This window comes from Gorilla gorilla, chromosome 11 (genome assembly GCF_029281585.2).
Source record: "Gorilla gorilla gorilla isolate KB3781 chromosome 11, NHGRI_mGorGor1-v2.1_pri, whole genome shotgun sequence".
NCBI classification, from domain to species: Eukaryota; Metazoa; Chordata; class Mammalia; order Primates; family Hominidae; genus Gorilla; species Gorilla gorilla.
In genome coordinates, this window is record NC_073235.2 from 134072923 (window position 1) to 134093814 (window position 20892).

Consider the following 20892-nt stretch of genomic DNA (forward strand, 5'->3'; position numbering starts at 1 on the left):
CCCAGATGGACCGGCTGGAGGCACAGCAGTGCTTTTCCCAAATCCCGCTGTCGGTGCCCCCATTAACCTGCCCCAAATGCTGACACCGTGTTCTGAGTGTCCCTTCCTTAAGCCTGCTCCTATTGGCTCAGCCTGGCTGGGACCCAGGACACGGACCCGCGCAGCCCTGCCCTTCTTCACCTGCCAGAGAGCAGGAATAGTCACTGCCCTCCCTGGCTCTGCCAGGCCCGCTCTGAGCCTCAGGCCAACACCCCTAGTCCTCCTTTTATTTTATCTTATTTTACTTTATTTTATTTTATTTTGAGACAAGGTCTCACTCTGTCCCCCAGGCTGGAGTGCAGTGGCCAGTCATAGCTCACTGCAGCTTCACATTCCTAAGCGATCCTCCCGCATCAGCTTCCTGAGTAGCTGGCACTACAGATGCACCACCATACCAGGCAAAGTGGTTTTCTAGTTTTTGTAAAGACGAAGTTTGCTGTTGCCTAGGCTGGTCTTGAACTCCTCGTCTCAAGTAATCCTCCTGCCTGAGCCTCCCAAAGCACTGGGATTACAGGCGTGAGCCATCATGCCTGGCCCTCTTAGTCTCCTTTAAAATCCTTTTACTTGACAAAAAGTTCTTCCTTTGGAAAAACCAAGCCCCAGGTGCAGTTTCCTCTGGGTCATGAGTAAGCCTTTGCCATGCCTGGAGTAGATTCCATTCTGACCTTCTTTCAGACAGGCCTGCCCACGGCCTGCTGCGTCTCCCCAGTTGGCCTCCCTGCCCCTCTCCCTGTCCTGTCACCTGCCTCTGCCTAAGGGATGGATGGCAAACAGCCCTCCGCTTCTGTGCTCCATCTGGGCTTTGCAGATAGGGGGACTGCGGTTAAGTCCATTAAGCCAGGGGATGAGTGAGGGGGAGGGGGATGAGCAGCAGGGACAGCAGGGAGCGGGCAGTGCTGGGCTGGGCATGGGCACCCCTGAGCCATGTTGCCTTCTGCTTCATTCCTTCCCTGCTCAGGAGCTTGCTCTGACTTCCTCCAGACAGTCCTGCTTCTCCATCCCTCCCCTCCACTTCAATTGATTGATTGATTGATTGATTGTAGAGAGAGGTGTCTCTCTGTGCTGCCCAGGCTGGTCTTGAACCCTTGGGCTCAAGCGATCCTCCCACCTCGGCCTCCCAAAGTGCTGGGATTACAGGCATGGGGCCCCCTCCACTTCCCTTCTCTCGCTCACCTTGCCCCAGGCCCATCCTGGCCCCAGGCAGCGCTCCCCACAGGTCTCCTTGCACACAGCTCGCTGCCGAGTCTGGCCTGTGCTGGGAACTAACGCCCTACCCAGAGACCCGTGGAAACCCCCACCTTCACGCTGAGTTTCTTGAGGAAGAGCCTTTGCGCTTTGCGTTCAGTCAGCACCGCAGGGAAAACTCATGAGAAGGAACCTGTTGGACCCTCAAACTGCTTGATCGGTTGAGTGCAGGCCCAGAAAGTACATTCTAGGCAAAAGACAGCCCCAAATGCCAACAGGAAATAGTTCCCAAGGGAAAAGGCCAATAATATGGCTTAGCATTTTGCAGAACATTGGCCTGAGGAAAGCTATTCTCATTTCCCCACCAACCAGGACTATCTTCAATATCAAAATCACATGCCTTGGGACTTCATAGCCCTGGGAGTTAAAATGCCCAGCCCTGTCTGAAATGGACCAGCAGGCAAGAGATACTACTGTCCCAGGAAGCCCCTGGTGCACACCCATGGCTGCCCCATCTCCTAGCTCCTGGCTGTCTTAGTTAGGGGGTCTCCTGTTCTTTTTTTTTTTTTTTTTTTTTTTTTGAGATGGAGTCTCGCTCTCTCACCCAGGCTGGAGTGCAGTGGTGCGATCTTGGCTCACTGCAAACTCCACCTCCCGGGGTTCAAGTGATTCCCCTGCCTCAGCCTCCTGAGTAGCTGGAATTACAGGCATGTGTTACCATACCCGGCTAATTTTTGTATTTTTAGTAGAGACAGGGTTTTACCATGTTGGCCAGGCTGGTCTCAAACTCCTGGCCTCAAGTGATCTGCCTGCCCCAGCCTCCCAAAGTGCTGGGATTACAGGCGTGAGCCACCATGCTCACCTGGTCTCTTGTTCTTGGTGGGACCTCTGAAAGTCTTCAGTGTGGCCTGTGCTGGAGGAAGTAGGAGAGGAGAAGGGGACAGTTGAACCAAGACCACCTCATGGTCTCGGGACACTCCAGCTCAGTTCCTCCTTTTTTATGACCACCCCGTCCCCTACGCTCACACGCCCTGGGAAGCTCCTGGTCCTGGTTCTAGAGGACTTGCCTGGCGTGGGCACAGCTTTGTGACTCCACACGTTGTAATGGGGTTCCTCTGCGTGTAGCCCAGCAACTCGGTGTGACTTCACTCAAGTATTCTCTTGTACACCTACGGTTTGTCTCCTGGCCTTATTCTAAGCACACTGAGCAGGTGCCTCCTGTCCTGAAGCTCTATTTCTAGACCCAGATCCAGGTGGAGCCGCCCAGTGCCACCCGCTGTTCTGGTATCAGAAATAGATTCTCGTTTGGGTCAAAAGAGAATTATCTGGAAGTCAAAGCCCCTTGCTACAGGGAAACCTGCAGGGAAGATCCCTTTATATTTAAGATTAAACAAATCACATTGCAAAGCCTCAGAGGAGCTGCTAAAATGAAAGAGCTGAGAGGAGCTTGGCCTAAGGGAGTCACGGATGCAGCCTCTGTCACAGTGTGGCTGCAGCAGTGACATGGACCCCTTCAGCTGTAGGAGAAGAGGAGAGGCGGGGTGGGGGAAGGGGTGCGTGGCATCTGAGATGCAGGAACATCTGTTCCCAGGCCCTTGGGGAGCCCTCCGTATGCTATGATGCTGTCTGGGATTCTCCATCTGCTTCCCCGTGAAGGGCTCCTGCGTGTCCCGGGTGGCTGGTTCTGGGTGGGCATCAGCTACAGCACAAGTCACTGGGAGTGAGGGCACTTCCTGGCCACCCTGGGTGTACCGAGGGGTTCAGCATTAAGGAGCCTTGGGCTGCTCGGTGAGGAGCACCCTACCTCTCAGGTTGTTGGTTTTAGCAAATAAAACTACACACCACCCTGTTACATTTGAGTTTCAGATAAGCAAATGGGCCTCCACGTTCCGTCTGGAGGCACCTAGCCATGGCCCAGGGAGACAATTCGTTGTTCTGAGGGCTTTCCAGAGGCTGAGGAGTGCCAGGAAGGCTGAGCGGCCAGGGTGATTTGAACCTCCCTGGGCTGTGCCTGTCACCACCAGCAGTGTGCCTGCCATCCCCCGCTACCTGGCAAGTTCCCGGGCGGCACGAGTAAACAAGTATCCCAAGCCACAGGCACCAGGGAGCCCGCAGGGCCTGGCCTGGGGTGCGTGCTTTTCTTGGCTTTCCAACCCAGCCCAGGAGAGGGCGTCCTTAGAGGGGCTCCAGAGCAGATGTGGACTGAACTTTCTCTCCTCCTCCCCAGCAGCCATCATCGCCAAGCCAGGAGAGTGGCTCCCAAGAGGACACCAGGAAGAGCCTCGACTAGCCCCCATGGGGACCCCCCACCAGCCAAGGGAGGCGCCCCAGGACCCAGGCAGTGGAGTGACCACCAGGTAAGGGGGATATCACAAGGCCTCGAACCTGACTCTCCGAGCTCTGGGAGTGGGCGCCCCACGCCGGATGCAGAGCACCCAGGAGACCTGGAAGGCTCCTCTGAGGCCCAGCCTCTGACAGGGGAGGCTAAGGAGCAGTGTCAAGATTCCCAGTGGAGTGCAGCCGCCACTCCTGACCACCTCGGAGGGCTGTGCTGCCTGAGAGCCATCAGTCAGACGGGAAGGACACAGCACTCAGAAGCATGCCCATGGGACTAGTTTTCAAAACTGCCAGGCGGACTCGTCCGGGGCTGGGTGATGGGGTGACTTAGGGACAGTGTCCTGTCAGCTTTTTGCATTTGGAGGAAGTGGGCTGTAGGGCAGAAAGATGGAGAAGGAGGTGAGTAAATGGTTTGGCTCAGAGGTCACTTCCTGAAACAGAAACTGGGCCTCCAGGCTGGGGCGTGGTGGCGCACGCCTGTAATCCCAACACTTTGGGAGGCTGAGGCAGGAGGATTGCTTGAGCCCAGGAGTTTGAAACTAGCCTGAGCAACATAGTGTGACCCTGTCTCAAAAAAAAAAAAAAATCAAAAAACTAAAAAAAGAAAAAAAAGAAAAAACTGGACCCCCGAGCAGAAGAAAAGAAAAAAAACAGTGTCGTCTCTTCCACTGTGCCACGTGAGCACAGACTGGCCCTGTGGGTTATTAGGGGTTCTTTAGGGTCTAGAAAGGACCTTTCCAATCTCGCCAGCTCTTTCTTTTGGATCTGGAGAAAACCTGCTCAGGGAGAGGGGCCTGGCCTGGGTCTCAGACCCTGCCTGTCCCTGACCACCAGGCACGCCAGCTGCCCCTCACCACTTCCTCCTGGCCATGAAGGAAGCCAACCTCCCGCGGTAAAATACGGGGCTGGAGCAGGCTCAGCTTAGTTCTGGGGGCCCCAGGAGAGGACAGGCAGGAAGACTGAGCAGAACCTGCACCCACTGGTGGAGAAAATCGGAGAGAGAAAGAGGCAGGAAGAGAAATCAATGGGGAGTGGCAGACAGGAGGAGGATGTAAGAGAAAGGGGGCGCAGACGAGTGTGCTGAGCTTCCTTGGGTGGGGATGGGCTAGAAGCCGAAATCGGAACTGTGGGAAGGATGGGAAGGACTTCAGGACCTGGGCTAGGGAAGGGTGGGGGCAGTCCCAGCTATCTTTAAGAAGCACAGGGGTCAAAGGTGGCCGCATTATTGGGGGAGGGGCCAAGCCTCTGGACTCCTCCAGTTCCACTGCCAACCTGCATGGGGACCCAGGGACCTACCTCCCCTACCTGGGCCTCCTCCCCTCTTTCTGTGGCTGAAGAGGAGCTTGTCAGCCAGACCAGGGGTTCTCAGGTTCTCAGCATCCCCCTGAAATGGGACTCAAAATGAGAGACCTCTGAGGAGTGGGCTAGAGCTATCTCATGCCCCCAGTCCAGACTGGATCCTCCCCTGCGGTTCAGCCAGGCCAAACCTACGCTTCCGGTATAGGCCACTTCTTTTTACTTCCTGCAAATGCTGAGTTCATTTCTGAGGCTCTCCACTGGGGACAGCCCTCTCTCCCCAGAAATAACTGTTTTCACAGTAGGTAGGCAGCCGACCCTGAGGGACCTCATTACATCAAGCAGGGTTGCCTAGCTGGCCCCCCAAGATTCTATTGGGCACAAAGACCCCTCAGGGTCCAACCCAGAGGTGCCCTCCCCTTGGTGTCAGTCACTGAAGCCAGCTCTTATTTTAAGCCTGGGGGTTCAGTGTGAGGAAGAAGAGGATGGAAGGAGGGAGAAGTACAAGTTGTTCCATCTCCCCCTTCCTCCCTCACTGGCAACGTCATCTAGAATATTATGGCATTCTAGATGAGAGAGATGCCGTAATATTCTAAATCACAAGTGGCCATCTCTTGTCAGGCTGACTTCAGCCCCAGTTCAGGTCTCACTGAAGCATCCCTTCCTCCTGCCTGACCCCAAAGTGCAGGTCACGCCCTTCTGCCAGGCTCACAGAAGCCACAGTCCCTCCACGGGGCGGAGACCCCACTGTGTTGTCATGTGGCTGCCTCTCACTGCCTCAGAGACAAGCGCAGTGTGCAGGGCACAGAGAGCGTGCAGGGCCTGCTGGGTATACGGGGAATGCAGGGCTGCAGGGAGTGTGCACAGTGTGCAAGGTATTCAGGAAGTGCAGGGCTGCAGGGAGTGTGCACAGTGTGCAAGGTATTCAGGAAGTGCAGGGCTGCAGGGAGTGTGCAAGGAGTGCAGGGAATGCAGGGCATGCAGGAGTGTGAACAGAGTGCCAGGAGTGCAGGGCATCTGTGCTGTGCTTCTGCACCTGGCCTAGGTGGTTAGAGTACTTGTTGATAAACAAGTAGGAGAAAGGGAGAAAGAGTGGTTCTCTATGTGGCTTTGGTGGGGAACGTTTGTCCCCTCAACTTCCCCGAGCTCTGTTCTCTTGCTCTTTCAGGTGAGGTCTCATACCCAGAAGAATTGGTGGATGGGCAGGAAGTCCTTGGGGCAGAGGTCTGGGGTCAGTGGTAGACTGAATGATGGCACTGTTTACTTAGCCCGGCTTTCAGGTGTTTTAAGGATAATGGCCACTCAAGCTCTGTGCCAGTGACTTCCAGCAACTGTCTTGCTGTAAAATTACTTTCTCGGAGGCTGGGGAATAAAAGTCTAGACCTGCCTGGCACAGTGGCTCACGCCTGTAATCCCAGCACTTTGGGAGGCCGAGGCGGGCGGACAACGAGGTCAAGAGATCAAGATCATCCTGGCCAACATGGAGAAACCCCGTCTCTACTTAAAAATACAAAAATTAGCTGGGCATGGTGGCACGTGCTTGTAATCCCAGCTACTTGGGAGGCTGAGGCAGGAGAATCGCTTGAACTGGGAAGCAGAGGTTGCAGTGAGCCGAGATCGCACCACTGCACTCCAGCCTGGACGACAGAGTAAGACTCCATCTCAAAAAAAAAAAAGCCCAGACCCTACAATCATGGTGCCTTCCCCCAACCCCCATGGTGAAATTTTCCTTTTCCTTTGTCAGCTTCTTAGACTCCTTAGATGAAGTAGCAGGAGAAAACTAATGTTGACCAGCTTTAAAGATGTATTTATTAAGAAACAAATGCATTTATCCTGCGAAGAGCCAAAGTGCATCCCAAGAAGTATGTCAGTACAGACCACAGAGCCTGAGTTGCACCCCGGAATGTGCAGGAAGGTGATGGCAGGGCTGCCTTGACTGTCACCTGTCAGTCCTTCTCAGCATGGCCCTGCCACTCCAGAAGAGCAGCCCCAGCCAGGTGTGGGTGATTGTGCCTGGAAGTTCACCTCCACGTGGCCTGAAGACAGGTGAGGGAGGGAGCTCTGTCTGAGGAGCTCCTCACACCCAGGCCCAGGACAGGATAAGAAGCAAATGTCAAAGATCTTGTCCTGCCACAGATGAGAAGTGATTCTTTTGCAAGTGCTGTGACTTTTTTAAAATGAGAAGAGATTGTACATATGTCTACATGTATGCCTTTCCCCTCACGTTTGTCCCTGAGGATGGACAGCAGCTCCCAATGGCACATTCATGCATCCAGCTAAAGAAACAACACATGCTCACGCCTGGAATCCCAGCACTTTGGGAGGCCGAGGCAGGCAGATCACCTGAGGTCCAGGAGTTTGAGACCAGCCTGACCAACATGGTGAAACCCTGTCTCTACTAAAAATACAAAAATTAGCCGGGCATGGTGGTGCATGCCTGTAATCCCAGCTACTCAGGAGGCTGAGGCAGGAGAATAGCTTGAACCCAGGAGGCAGAGGTTGCAGTGAGCCAAGATCGTGCCACTGCACTCCAGCCTGGGTGACAGAGCGAGACTGTGTCTCAAAAAAAAAAGAAAAAGAAACGACACATGAAGCCCCAGGAGGCCGAGGAGCTTGAGACGTGTAGCCCGATGTGTGCCCATGGCACGGGAGCTGTGTGTGCAGCTGGTTCCTATCTGCCTTTATCTGGTGTATTCTGTTCTGGCCCGTTTCCCCACCTCTGCCCCTTTCTGGGTTTTCTTATAATCCAGATGAAATGTCCGCAGCAATAACTGAGAGCCGGTTATGAACCCTCTGGGCAGAGTCGCCTAGGGGCCCTGAATGCTTTTCTTTGGCCTTAATGCAAACAGAAGGGACACAGGATCCTCTGCTGGGTGATGCTTAGCAGCTGGATTATGACTCAGCAGCATTGCAAACACAGGGAAGGATTCAGCATCTCCCGAGGCATTTTATGGCTCTTCCCTCCCAACACAATGTTCCTGTTGATACGCTGAGATCATATAAGGGCCAGGCTGCTCTAATAAACAATCACCTACCTTGCAGAGCACCTCCCAACTTTCCCGTATATCACCCTTTACATTTTTTCCAGGACTCAGTCCCATGCGTTTCTGCGGCACATGACTTCCCCTATGTCATAGGTGACTGCCGTCCTGGACTTCCTTTCCACATGGTTTCTCTGCTCTGCCCTAATCTGGCCTCATCTCAGGCCAGACCAGCGCCATTTCCTGGCCCTGGCTCCTGGCTGCCTCCAGGCTGCTGAGCTCACCATGCTGGGGGGATGGAGGGCCCTGACGCCACCGGGGGCTCAGCTGACACTTACCAACAGCCATCCACCCCACCTCCCACTGCATCCTTCCTAGAGCAGCTGGAGCATCCAATGACGGGGCCCAGCCTCCTAGGTCAACACAGGCACTGCCTGAAGCAGCCCCCAAGGTGGTCAGGGTGCCTCATGGGGTGGGCTCTGCCAGGCCAAGGGGCAGCTCCCTGATGCTCTGCCGAGGGCCACTTTCTTTCTTTCTTTTTTTTTGAAACGAAAGCTCGCCCTGTTGTCCAGGCTGGAGTGCAATGGTGTGATCTCGGCTCACTGCAACCTCCACCTCCTGGGTTCAAATGGTTCTCCTGCCTCAGCTTCCCAAGTAGCTGGGATTACAGGCATGCGCCACCACGCCCAGCTAATTTTCGTATTTTTAGTAGAGACAGAGTTTCACTATGTTGGCCAGGCTGGTCTCGAACTCCTGACCTCAGGTGATCCACCCGCCTCGGCCTCCCAAAGTGCTGGGATTACAGGCATGAGCCACCGCACCCGGCCACGAGGGCTATTTTCTCCAGTGCCAGTGGGAGGGGCCAGCCAGAGGGAGCCCCGGTCTGAGGAGGCTCATTCCCACCTCACACAGTCATGTCCTAGGGAGAGGGGGACAGGCTTAAGGTGTATTAGTTAGGACTCTCCAGGGAAACAGAGAGGCTGATTTTAGGGAATTGGCTCATGTGATTGGAGAGGCTTGGCAAGTGCAAAAAATCTGATGGGGTAGATCAGCAGGCTGGAGAGTCAGGGGAGAGTTGCAGTTCAAGTCCAAAGGCTGTCAGTGTCAGTTGGCAGAACCCCTTCTTGCTCAGGGAATATCAGTCTTTTTCTATTACGGCCTTCAGCTGACTGGATGGGGGCACTCATGTTATGGAGGGTGATCTGCCTCACTCAGAGTCCACTGATTTAAATGTTCATCTTGTCCAAAAAAGAACTTCACAGAAACATCTAGAATAATATTTGACCGAATATCTGGGCACCATGGCCCAGCCAAATTGACACATAAAAATAACCATTATGGGCCAGGCACGGTGGCTCATGCCTATAATCCTGGCACTGTGGGAGGCCAAGGTGGGAGGATCTCTTGAGGCCAGGAGTGTGAGGCCAGCCTGGGCAACATTAGCAAAACCCCACCTCTAAAAAAATAATAAAATTTTAAAAATTGGGCCAGCCGCGGTGGCTCACGCCTGTAATCCCAGCACTTTGGGAGGCCGAGGTGGGTGGATCACGAGGTCAGGAGATCGAGACCATCCTGGCCAACATGGTGAAAACCCGTCTCTACTAAAAATACAAAAATTAGCCAGGTGTGGTGGCGGGTGCCTGTAGTCCCAGCTACTCGGGAGGCTGAGGCAGGAGAATCGCTTGAACCCATGAGGCGGAGGTTGCAGTGAGCCGAGATCATGCCACTGCACTCCAGCCTGGTGATAGAGCGAGACTCCGTCTCAAAACAAAACAAAACAAAACAAAACAAATTTTTTTTTTTGAGACGGAGTCTCGCTCTGTCGCCCAGGCTAGAGTGCAGTGGCGCAATCTCGGCTCACTGCAACCTCTGCCTCCTGGGTTCACGCCATTCTCCTGCCTCAGCCTCCCGAGTAGCTGGGACTACAGGCGCCCGCCACCACGCCTGGCTAATTTTTTGTATTTTTAGTAGAGATGGGGTTTCACCATGTTAGCCAGGATGGTCTCGATCTCCTGACCTCGTGATCTCCCCGCCTTGGCATCCCAAAGTGCTGGGATTACAGGCGTGAGCCACCACGCCCGGCCAACAAAACAAATTTTAAAAAATTATTTTTAATAACCATCACATAAGGACTTTGATACCCAGTGGCAAATTGCTCTCCAAAAAGATGGTGTCCTCTTCCGGTTATCCTTGGGGTGGGACGTTACGGATTCCTGCGCCCTGCCGCCCAGGCTTTCTCTCCTTGGGCTTCTTGTTGACTCGCCTCAGCTGACCCTGACCCTGCAACTTGACCTTGCTGCCTGTCAGCTTTAAGGCGCCATATGGAAGCCAGCTATCCCTCCTGGAATTGCACAGCCAGTTCCTCCAACCCTGGGGGACCCTGGCTGCCTTTGAGGGCTGCCTCCCAGGCTAGCTGGTGCTGGCTGCCCTGTCCCCAAGACCATGCGATGGTCCTAGGGCTAACCCAGCACTAACCCCTGCCCTTACCAGTGCCGGGAATAGTACCGCTGTTCATGTGAGTCGTTTTTACTAGGTTTCCTGTTGTTCCTTCTTAAAATATGGCAGGGCTACACTTAAAAATGATAAAGATGGTAAATATTATGGATATTTTACTACAATTTAAAATAAGTTAACTGGCCGGGCGTGGTGGCTCATACCTATAATCCCAGCACTTTGGGAAGCAGAGGTGGGTGGATCACCTGAGGTCAGGAGCTTGAGACCAGCCTGGCCAACATTGTGAAACCCCACCTCTTCTGAAAATACAAAAATTAGCCGGGCGTGGTGGCGGGCGCCTGTAATTGCAGCTAGTCGGGAGGCTGAGTCACGAGAACTTGAACCCAGGAGGCAGAGGTTGCAATGAGCCGAGATCGCACCATTGCACTACGGCCTGGGCAACAAGAGCAAAACTCCATTTCAAAAAAAAAAAAAAAGATAAATTAAAATAAGTTAACTATTATAATAATGACACAAAATATCAAAATATGAATAGTAAAACATAAAAATTTGAACCAAATAATTTTAAAACACCTCATTTGATGGTTACACACGTTATACCTGCATCAGAATATCACACTGTACCCCATAAATATGTACAATTATTTATCAGTTTAAAAAAGAAAGAAACCACCTCACTAGACCACGTACAAAGGTCCTTTGTATGTGTGAAAAAAGCATCAGCAAAGCTTTCATGTAATGATTTTACAACCCAGTTCCCTGGTCAGATAGCCCCGCGTATCTGTGAACTCATCCCATCAGGAAATGCATCCTGATCTCTGATCCCCAGCCCCTAGCAGAATTCTCAGCACGCATGAGCTTGATCAATGAATGAAAGAAAAGCAGAACATCCATTTATTAAATCCGAGTACATCAATCAGAAGAAATAATACCCAACTCTTGTAAATGCTAACAACAGGCTGCATGGATGTGTGGAGAGGGTGGGGTGAGACTCATAAAAGCAGAGTGGTAACAGGAGCCTGTAACTGTACCTACAAGTAAGCAACAATGTCACATAGGCAAAAGGTAGAATGTGGAAAATATTTGGGAGAATAGTGTTATGAGTGATACAAAAATTTTATTTTTTGAGACAGGGTCACACTTTGTTGCCCAGGCTGGAGGGCCCTGGCATGAACAAAGCTCACTGCAGCCTTGACCTCCCAGGCACAAGTGATCTTCCTGCCTAGCCTCCCAAGTAGCTGGGATTACAGGCACATGCCACCATGCCCGGCTAATTTTTTGTATTTTTAGTAGAGATGGGGTTTCACCATGCTGGCTAGGCTGGTCTCGAACTCCTGACCTCATGATCTGCCCGCCTTGGCCTCCCAAAGTGCTGGGATTACAGGCGTGAGCCACCGCGCCCGGCCTATTTTTCTAATTATTAAAGTGATATATTATCAATGTAAAAAAAAGGCATATAGAAACAAATCAAACCAAAAGAATCCCACAGTCTCCTCCCAAGTCCTACTTCCCAGAACTATACTTCCATCTAAGGAGTGCTAACAACTGGGCCCAGGATATGACCTCACTGAATTCTCACAGCTGTTCCTTAGACATTTTACAGGCAGGGAAACTGAGGCTCCCAAAGTGTCAGGGAACTCCCGTGCAGTCACCATCTGGAGAGTGGTGGGGCTGGACCCAAGCCTCCATGGCATGGGGATTCTTGCCCATGGGTGCCTGCATTTCCCCACCTTATGCCCATCGTCTCCTTCCTCCTGTGGTTTCTTTTTTTTCTTTTTTTTCTTTTTTTTTTTGAGACGGAGTCTCACTCTGTCACCCAGGCTGGAGTGCAGTGGCGTGATCTTGGCCCACTGCAGCCTCTGCCTCCCAGGTTCAAGCAATTCTCCTGTCTCAGCCTCCTGACTAGCTGGGACTACAGGCATCTGCCACCATGCCCAGGTAATTTTTGTATTTTTAGTAGAGACGGGGGTCTCACCATATTGGTCAGGCTTGTCTCGAACTCCTGAGCTCAGGTGATCCGCCTGCTTCGGCCTCCCAAAGTGTTGGATTACAGGTGTGAGCCACCATGCTCAGCCAGTTTCTTTTTTTTTTTTTTTTTTTTTTGAGGCAGAATTTTGCTCTTGTCGCCCAGGCTGGAGTGCAACAGTGCCGTCTTGGCTCACTGCAACCTCCTCCCAGGTTCAAGCGGTTCTCCTGCCTCAGCCTCCTGAGGAGCTGAAATTACAGGTGCCCGCCACCCCGCCCGGCTAATTTTTGTATTTTTAGTAGTGACGGGGCTTCACCATGTTGGCCAGGCTGGTCTCTAACTCCTGACCTCAGGTGATTTGTCCACCTTGGCCTCCCAGAGTGCTGGGATTACAGGTGGGAGCCACCACACCCGGCCCCTCCTGTGGTTTCTAATGCTGTAGTAGCTGGGACTCCAGGTTACACGTTTTGTTCTAGGGAATGTGCATCAGCCTTCACCTGCAAGCCCCGGGCCCCCTGCACTCCAGAGATGCTGGACTGGAACCCACCCAAGGCAAAGGCGTCAGTTCTGGCCCCTCTGTTCTCTTCGTGTGGCCCCCAGCAGGCCAGCCGCCCCGGCTCCACAGCGTCCTCCACAAGGGGCCTGCCGAGTAAGTCAGCCTGGGCCCCACTGGCGTGGGAGCCTGGCCACCCGCCAACCTGGAGGGAAGGGCATTTTGCTGCTATATTTGGCCCCGTGCTCCTGTGTGTACCAGGCCAGGCCAGAAGGGCAGAAGGCCTGCTTCCCTTCCCCACACAACCAGGCCCCAGCAGGTGGCTTGCTTTCCTCCAGGGACCGGTTCTGCATGAATCTTCCTTCCTATTAAATTCCCTTTGGCCTCAGTGACTCAAACTCAAGCTGAGGAGTGAGACCTCCAGGCAGGTCACTGAGAGAGAAGCCCCTCCCCACTTCCCTCTGTGGAACTCACAGAGTTGGCCCTGAGCTGGCCCTGCTGCCCCGGGGTTGGCCCTGAAATTCGGACCTGCCCTGGTGGGAGGTGGTCCAGCCCCTGGTTCAGCCACTGTGTCTCTGCCTGGCCCAGCCTCTTGGTCAGGCCACCCCCAGGTCAAACAGAAGCAGGTGTCTGCTCGCAGGCTGGATGGAGGGGCCGCCAGAAGGGCCTGAAGATGGGATGGGCCCAAGGGCCCCCACTCTCTCCCTGGGGCCTCCCTCTCACCCTCTCACCTGAGGCTCAGTGTAAGGACCACTTCTCTGTCTTTCTCTGTCCCCTTCCAGCCTCTGCCAATTGATAGCCCCTCCACCTCCACGCCCCAACTGAGCTGAACCTTTCTAGAGGGCTTTACCAAAACACAGGGAAAACAAAAGGACAGAACAAAAGGCCAGGCAGGACGAAAGGAGTCCCGCTTAGGATATGCGCATTTCTGTGGCCGCCCCCAGCCCGCCCCACCCTACTACCTTCCTGGCCAGGCCCTGGGCGCTCTGGTCAGCTGGGGACACGCTGGGTTGGAAGTGGGGGTAATGGCCATGGCTGGGGAGCCAGGTTGGGACCCCTCCCGCTTCCCACTGGGAAACACACCCAAAACCCCAGCCCAGCCAGTCGCAGCCCAGGTCAGGCGCAGAGGAGGTGCAGCAAATCCAGGGGAGGCTCGGCCAGGAGGAAAGTGCCACTGGGGCAGGGATCCCCAGTTCATAGCAACAGTGACACCAGCAGCTGGTGGCTGGCCTGGCCCCACATCTAGCAGCATAGCATGGCCGCAGAGTGGGCGGCTCAGCCAGCCATGGGCGTTGTGTGTCCTGTGGGCTCAACAAACACGTGAGCTGTTGCCAGCAAAGCTGGCTGAGTGACCCGCACCAAGCAGCCTGCTTCCTGTGAGGAAAGAGCCGGCCCCGCCAGTCGAGCCCAGGCCACAGAACAGGTGACCTGGGAGAGGGAAGGTTCCCTCGCTTCTGAGCCTGCTGAAAGAGGGACTGAGTGGGACAGAGGGGATTCTGTGCGGAGACCACACAGCACTGGCATCTTGCTCTGGCTTTTCTCTCCAGGCAGCCAGTCTCACAGGAAGTAAGGATGTCCCCAGGTGTCCCCATCACGTTGCCGGAGGACCAGCCAGCTTCCCGCTCTCAGCTGGCAGCAGCTGCCGGTGATGGATGTGAAGGGACAGTTGTCCACAAGACTCTGGGAGCTGAGGGGAGGCCAGCTCTCCAGGCAGCACCAGAGCAAGGCCATCGCAGCCCCGCCAGCCGGGTCACTTTCTCCCGGGGGCAGAGCCACCAAGGAGGGCTGGGGAGAGCCTGGCACTGCCCTCCTGGAGAGGGGAATTTCCTGCTCACCCTTCACAGACAGAGGAGAGGGGTGGCTTTTGCCCGCAGGTGATCTTCTGGCCCCAGAAACAGCAGGTGCTGGATTTGCAGCCCTGGCCCTCCAGGCCCCAACAGGGCAACAGTGTGGGGCCAGCCTGGAGCAGGGCTTTTCCAAGGCTGCTGAAGCCAGCCCTCCTCACTTGGACTGACTACCAGGACCCAGAAGGAACTTAGGGTGAAGCTCATTTATTCTCAAGCCTGCGTCTCAGCAGCAAAGTTGGTGTTTTCTTCCTATGTTAAAATCTGAGAAAGAAGGCCAGGTGCGGTGGCTCACGCCTGTAATTCCAGCACTTTGGAAGGCTGAGGCAGGCAGATCACGAGGTCAGGAGATCGAGACCATCCTGGCTAACATGGTGAAACCCCGTCTCTACTAAAAAAATACAAAAAAATTAGCCGGGCATGGTGGTGGGCGCCTGTAGTCCCAGCTACTCTGGAGGCTGAGGCAGGAGAATGGCGTGAACCCAGGAGGCGGAGCTTGCAGTGAGCCAAGATCGCGCCACTGCACTCCAGCCTGGGTGACAGAGCGAGACTCCATCCCAAAAAAAAAATTCTGAGAAAGAATATGGTGTGTTCCAGCCTCTTCAAAGTCTGCTCTTCTGCACACGTTTTTTGAAGGCCTTAAAAAGGCCACCAGTGTGACCAGGGAGCGCCCTCTGCCTCCCTCCCTGCACTGGGACCATAAACATAAACAGCTCTACCAGCAAAGTGACCCATCCTGCGGGGGAGGCCTGCGCATGCCCCTCACCAGGGCTGTCATCAGAATCCAGTCTTAGGACAGAGGAAGGATGTTTGCCTTCAGGACCAGCAAGTCACAGGTGTCCTGGATGTTACCCAAGCTCCTCTGAAATCAAATAAAACCCATCAGTATTTAGTAGTGTGTGTGTGTGTGTGTGTGTGTGTGTGTGTGTGTGTGTGTGTGTGTATGAAGGGAAATGGAAAGCAGATAAAAGTCGCGTGCCCTCCCCCAGGCACCTGATCTGCCCAGAAACCCTTCAATGGGGACATCTCCGTGGTCCCAATGGTCGTAAATAAAGGCTAAGCGCTGGATTTTTCCACGGCCCCCTGACTCCTCAGGAGCGCAGGCAGAGGAGGTAAACAGGAGACCAGGTTACCCATGAGATGACCAGAAGTTCATCCAGGGCCGGGACCCTGGTTCATCTCGTGAATTCTTGGCAGCGGCTCCAGGCTGGGCGCATTAGACGCTGTCATGTGACTGGCCTGGTGGCCACCTCTTGGTTCTCTGGAAATGTGTCCACTCTGTGCTCAGGGAAGAAGGCTGCCGTCCTGACCTGTCAGCCACCAGGCCCTCTCTGAACTCCTCACTTGACCTGGAGGCATCGGGAGCAAACACAAAGCTCGCCCCTGGTGTCAGTGGTGCAGACAGAGGAAAAGTAGAGGGTCCGCGAAATGCAGCTCCTCCGTGGTGAGACTTCGAAAAGGTGTAGAGTGGTTGCAGACAAACAGCAAAGGAGTGGAATGGAAAAATCTATTGCTCCCCACAAGAAGTCCACTCCCCTACGGATTCCTCAGATGCCACTGGCTGGCACAGCCTTTCCCGCCCTTGGTGTGGGAGCAGCAGAAGTCCAGGGGGGTGGGAGAATCATCGGGGTCAGGTCAGTGTCTCCCTCGCATGAAGTCAACCACTACTTTTCCCTCAAGCCTACCAAAGAGCTGAAGTCTGATCTGTAGATGTCTGATCGTTTGAGGAGAAAAGATAGTCTTTTAGAGAAGTGGGGAGTATCCAACTTAGGGTCAGAATACACTGAGATGAGGCCGGGCACGGTGGCTCACACCTGCAATCCCAGTGCTTTGGGAGGCCGAGGCGGACGGATCACTTGAGGCCTCCAGGAGTTCGAGACCAGCCTGGCCAACATGGCGAAACCCCGTCTCTACTAAAATACAAAAAATTAGCTGGACGTGGTGGTGGGTGCCTGTAATCTCAGCTACTCAAGGAGGCTGAAGCACAAGAATCGCTTGAACCCGGGAGATGGAGGATGCAGTGAGCCAAGATCACGCCCCTGCACTCCAGCCTGGGCGACAGAGACTCCGTCAAAAAAAAAAATACATTGAGATTACCAGGTGGGGTATGTGTGGTTCTTCCAGGAAAGTGCTGAAAATATCACCCAGGCCTCTGCACCACACCCTGGGAGAGTACACTCCTGGGCTCACGCCTCTGCATTCCAAGGCTGACAGCTAGAAATATACTTTGTAAAATACCAACAACTTATTCACAAATATTCCAACTATCTACCAGCTCCAACGAGCTTGCTGAGGATGGGTATGACCCCAGTCTAAGGGGAAAGAATCTAAAACACAAGTAAACCTGTTTAAAGGCCAGATCTCCAGATGGAGATCCAAGCAGATGGCGCCTAAGGTTTGCCCTTGAAAACTACCAAGGGAAGCCACAGAGAGGGAACTTTGGACCTTCTGGAAAATGGTAAGGCCCCAGGTAGATTATGGCTCCTCTGCTCTGGAGGCTGAGCCGCCCCTCTGGTTACCTCGCATCTTCTGGTTTCTTCTGAGTGGGACTAGATCTCATTTCTGCATTCACAGCAAGGTGAAACTGTCTGGCAAGAGCTTAAATTAGGACCTGTGCTGGGGACTTTAATAGGCAGGTGGAGGTTTGAGATCCAGTTAGATGCCAGCGATTAGTCAATAGGTGAGGAAAGATTTGGCCCAAATCAAAAGAGCTAAAAAAAAAAATAGTAAAATAAAAATAAAAATAAAATAGTTGAACAAATAAGGTTCATGAAAAAAAAAAAAAAGAAAAGAAAGGAAAGGAAAAGAAAAGAAATCTGTGATAAAATATCAAACTTTTTAATAAAAACAAGTCTGGCCCTGTACTTGGATGACCCCACCTGGCTTGTCTAACCCTAATCCCAGCCCCAGTTTTAATAAAACTGTATTTACAAAATAGGCAGCTGGGACGTGGACCAGAGATACCAATTTGATTTTTTTTAAATATTACATTAAAATATTACATCATGTGTCTTCATTACTGAGTTTTGGGGTAGCGCTTTAAATTTTGTATGCAAGGTGAATACCTCACCCCTCTCTCCTGGCCTAGAATCTGGGGGATCCCCCTGTCCCTCCCACAGTGCCTAATAGCACAGCCTGTGGCTGGTGGTGTGCCTGTTTGCCTAGCTTTATCTCTCCAGATATTATTTGGGGTGTGCTGTTCTAAGAAGTGATTAGGTTAGCTTTTGCATATTAACAAACTACCTCTGAAACTTAGTGGCTTAAACCAACAAATTTATTAGCTTTATAATGATTTGGATCAGTGATGGGGGCTGGGCACAGACAGGCGATTCTTCTGCTGGGCTTGGCTGAACTCAACTATGTGTTATGGTCAGAGGGCAGTCAGGGGCTTTACTCATGTCTGGTAGTTGGCTGTTGGCTGAGCCCTTGGTTCTCCTCCGGCTTAGGCTTGTTCACATGGTGGCCTCGGGGCTCCCATGGCCGTTAGAGAAATCAAGCCCAAGTCTTATATCACGTTCACTATTCTCCCATTGTCCAAAGCAGACCACATGGCCAAGGCCCAAGTCTGTGTGAAAGGATGTGGATACAGGGACCCCGAATGAACCAGGGGCAATACTGCTGCAAGCTACCACATAGATGCTGTTCAGAACTTTGCAGAACGAAATCTTTTAGGGCTGTTTTTCCATTGTGGTATACCCTCTCCATTTAGATTCAATTGAACAAATATATTCTTTGGGGCTGCAGTGTGTCAGATGTGGAGACACGGTCCCACTGGCTTTCAAGTTGCCATCCATCTTCTAGGGAGAATTTCTGGCCTTTTCGGATGGCACGGTCCAGGCCGGAGCACCAGCCCCAGGTTGAAACATCAGGCAGGTTTCTAGGAAATGGTTGCAAAATTAGCAAAAAGTCAGGCCTACAGAGCCCTATCCAGAGTCATCTCCTTAAGGTGTCTACTAAAGCCTGGGGGTGGATGGGATCTCAGAAGGGGGACTAGAGAAATAGGAAACTGGGGACAGAACCCGGAGGTGAGAAAGAAGACAGCAGGTGTTGTGGGAAGTCAGGGACCCCAAACGGAGGGACTGGCTGAAGCCATGACAGAAGAACGTGGATTGTGATGATTTTATGGACATTTATTAGTGCCCCCAAATTAATACTTTTGTAATTTCTTATGCCTGTCTTTACTACAGTCTCTAAACATAAGTTGTGAATATTTCATGGACACTTATCACTTCCCCAATCAATACACTTGTGATTTCCTATGCCTGTCTTTACTTTAATCTCTTAATCCTGTCAGCCGAGGGGGATGTATGTTGCCTCAGGACCCTGTAATAATTGCATTAACTGCACAAATTGTACAGCATGTGTGTTTGAGCAATGTGAAATCTGAGCACCTTGAAAAAAGAACAGGATAACAGCAATTGTTCAGGGAATAAGAGAGATAACCTTAAACTCTGACCACCGGTGAGCTGGGTGGAACAGAGCCATATTTCTCTTCTTTCAAAAGCAAATGGGAGAAATATGGCTGAATTCTTTTTCTCAGCATGGAACATCCCTGAGAAAGAGAATGCACACCTGGGGGTGGGTCTCTGAACTGGCCCCCCTCCCCCGGGGGCATGGTCGTCTCTTATGGTTGAGGCTGCAGAGATGAAATAAACTCCAGTCTCCCATAGCGCTCCCAGGCTTATTAGGAAGAGGAAATTCCCACCTAATAAATTTTGGTCAGACCGGTTGCTCTCAAACCCTGTCTCCTGATAAGATGTTATCAATGACAATGGTGCCCGAAACTTCATTAGCAATTTTAATTTTGCCTTGGTCCTGTGGTCCTGTGATCTCGCCCTGCCTCCACTTGCCTTGTGATATTCTATTACCCTGTTAAGTACTTGATGTCTGTCACCCACACCTATTCGCACACTCCCTCCCCTTTTGAAAATCCCTAATAAAAACTTGCTGGTTTTTGTGGCTTGTGGGGCATCACGGATCCTACCAACGTGTGATGTCTCCCCCGGACACCCAGCTTTACAATTTCTCTCTTTTGTACTCTGTCCCTTTATTTCTCAAGCTGGCCAACGCTTAGGAAAAATAGAAAAGAACCTATGTGATTACTGGGGCAGGTTCCCGGATAGGCAGGTGCAGGAGTTTCAAGGAAGGAGGAGGAGGAGGACTAGGGATGCAGGGAGGAGGACTGAGAGTGCAGGGGGAGGACTAAGGATGCAAGCTCTGGAACGCAGGGAGGAAAGCAGGGGATGGAGGGCGGTCACCATGGTCAGGCTGTAGAGGAGGTGGGGAAGAAGATAACAGGCTAAGGCCAGCTTGAGAGCAGTTTCCTTAGAGCACTGGCCAGAGATCAGCCTGCACCAGTGCCCGTCGAGGCGGTAAGCTGGATGCCAAAGGCATTGAGGTCAGAAGGGAGACCCAGAGAAGACAGGGAAGTGGTGGCATGAGCTCTAAGAAGGGAGGCTGGAGCAAAGGCCTCAAAGTTGTGATCTTGAGGGGTGCTGAGGAGCAAGGAGTCCACCAGGCTCTCCTCTGGCCCCTGGGCAGGAGGCAGTGGTGTGTGGCCAGCTTGGGACAGCTCACAGAGCTGATTACTAAGTTTGGGGGGAATTCTTTTTTTTTTTTTTTTTTTGAGACGGAGTCTCCCTCTGTTGCCCACGCTGGAGTGCAATGGTGCGATCTCGGCTCACTGCTAGCTCTGCCTCCCAGGTTCAAGCAATTCTCCTGCCTCAGGCTCCCAAGTAGCTGGGATTACAGGCAGGTGCCACCATGCCTGGCTAATTTTTGGATTTTTAGGAGAGATGAGGTTTCACCATGTTCGTCAGGCTGATCTCGAACTCCTGACCTCAGGTAATCTGCCCACCTCGGCCTTCCAAAGTGCTGGGATTACAGGCATAAGCCACTGCGCCCGGCCCAGTTTGGGGGAATTCTATGAGCTGCTTTTAAACATAGCCATTACCAAAACTTAAGTTATATAAACTTACAGTAAAATAAATTCTATTAAAAACAAAGGGAATAAATACTCAAAACATCCTTTCCTAAGGATTTTCCTGCATCCACTGTCCTCAGTCCTGGAGGTTATTCACATCTGTTGCATCTGTGTGGTGGAAATATGACAGAATTAACAAAGGCTGCTGGACATCTCTTCCCAGCTCTGTGTTCAGTGACATCATTTTGGTAGCTTGAAACTGGCCATGGTGGGCGTATTTACACCACAGAAATTGGCAAGCACCACAAACCAGAGCTTTAGCCCCCACCCCCAAGAGCCGGTTATTAAATGTTTACCAGCACACCACTGGCAGA

The 20892-nt window shown here is 52.6% G+C and overlaps 1 protein-coding gene across 4 annotated transcripts in view; it reads left to right on the forward strand.

Annotated features, from left to right (window-relative positions):
- The window catches only part of ARMC9 (armadillo repeat containing 9), a 197925-nt gene that overhangs the window by 159210 nt on the left and 17823 nt on the right, over window positions 1–20892 (forward strand). For 2 of the 4 annotated variants that reach the window (XM_019022755.4, XM_031008791.3), the window contains exons 23-25: window positions 3452–3581; window positions 12735–12907; window positions 14299–19622. In XM_019022755.4, the coding sequence (XP_018878300.1) occupies window positions 3452–3581; window positions 12735–12907; window positions 14299–14321 (326 nt within the window). In that variant the 3' untranslated portion in view covers window positions 14322–19622. Of the gene's footprint in view, window positions 1–3451; window positions 3582–12734; window positions 12908–14298; window positions 19623–20892 lie in introns of those variants that run through there. The other 2 variants (XM_063695277.1, XM_063695276.1) reach the window with 2 other exon arrangements.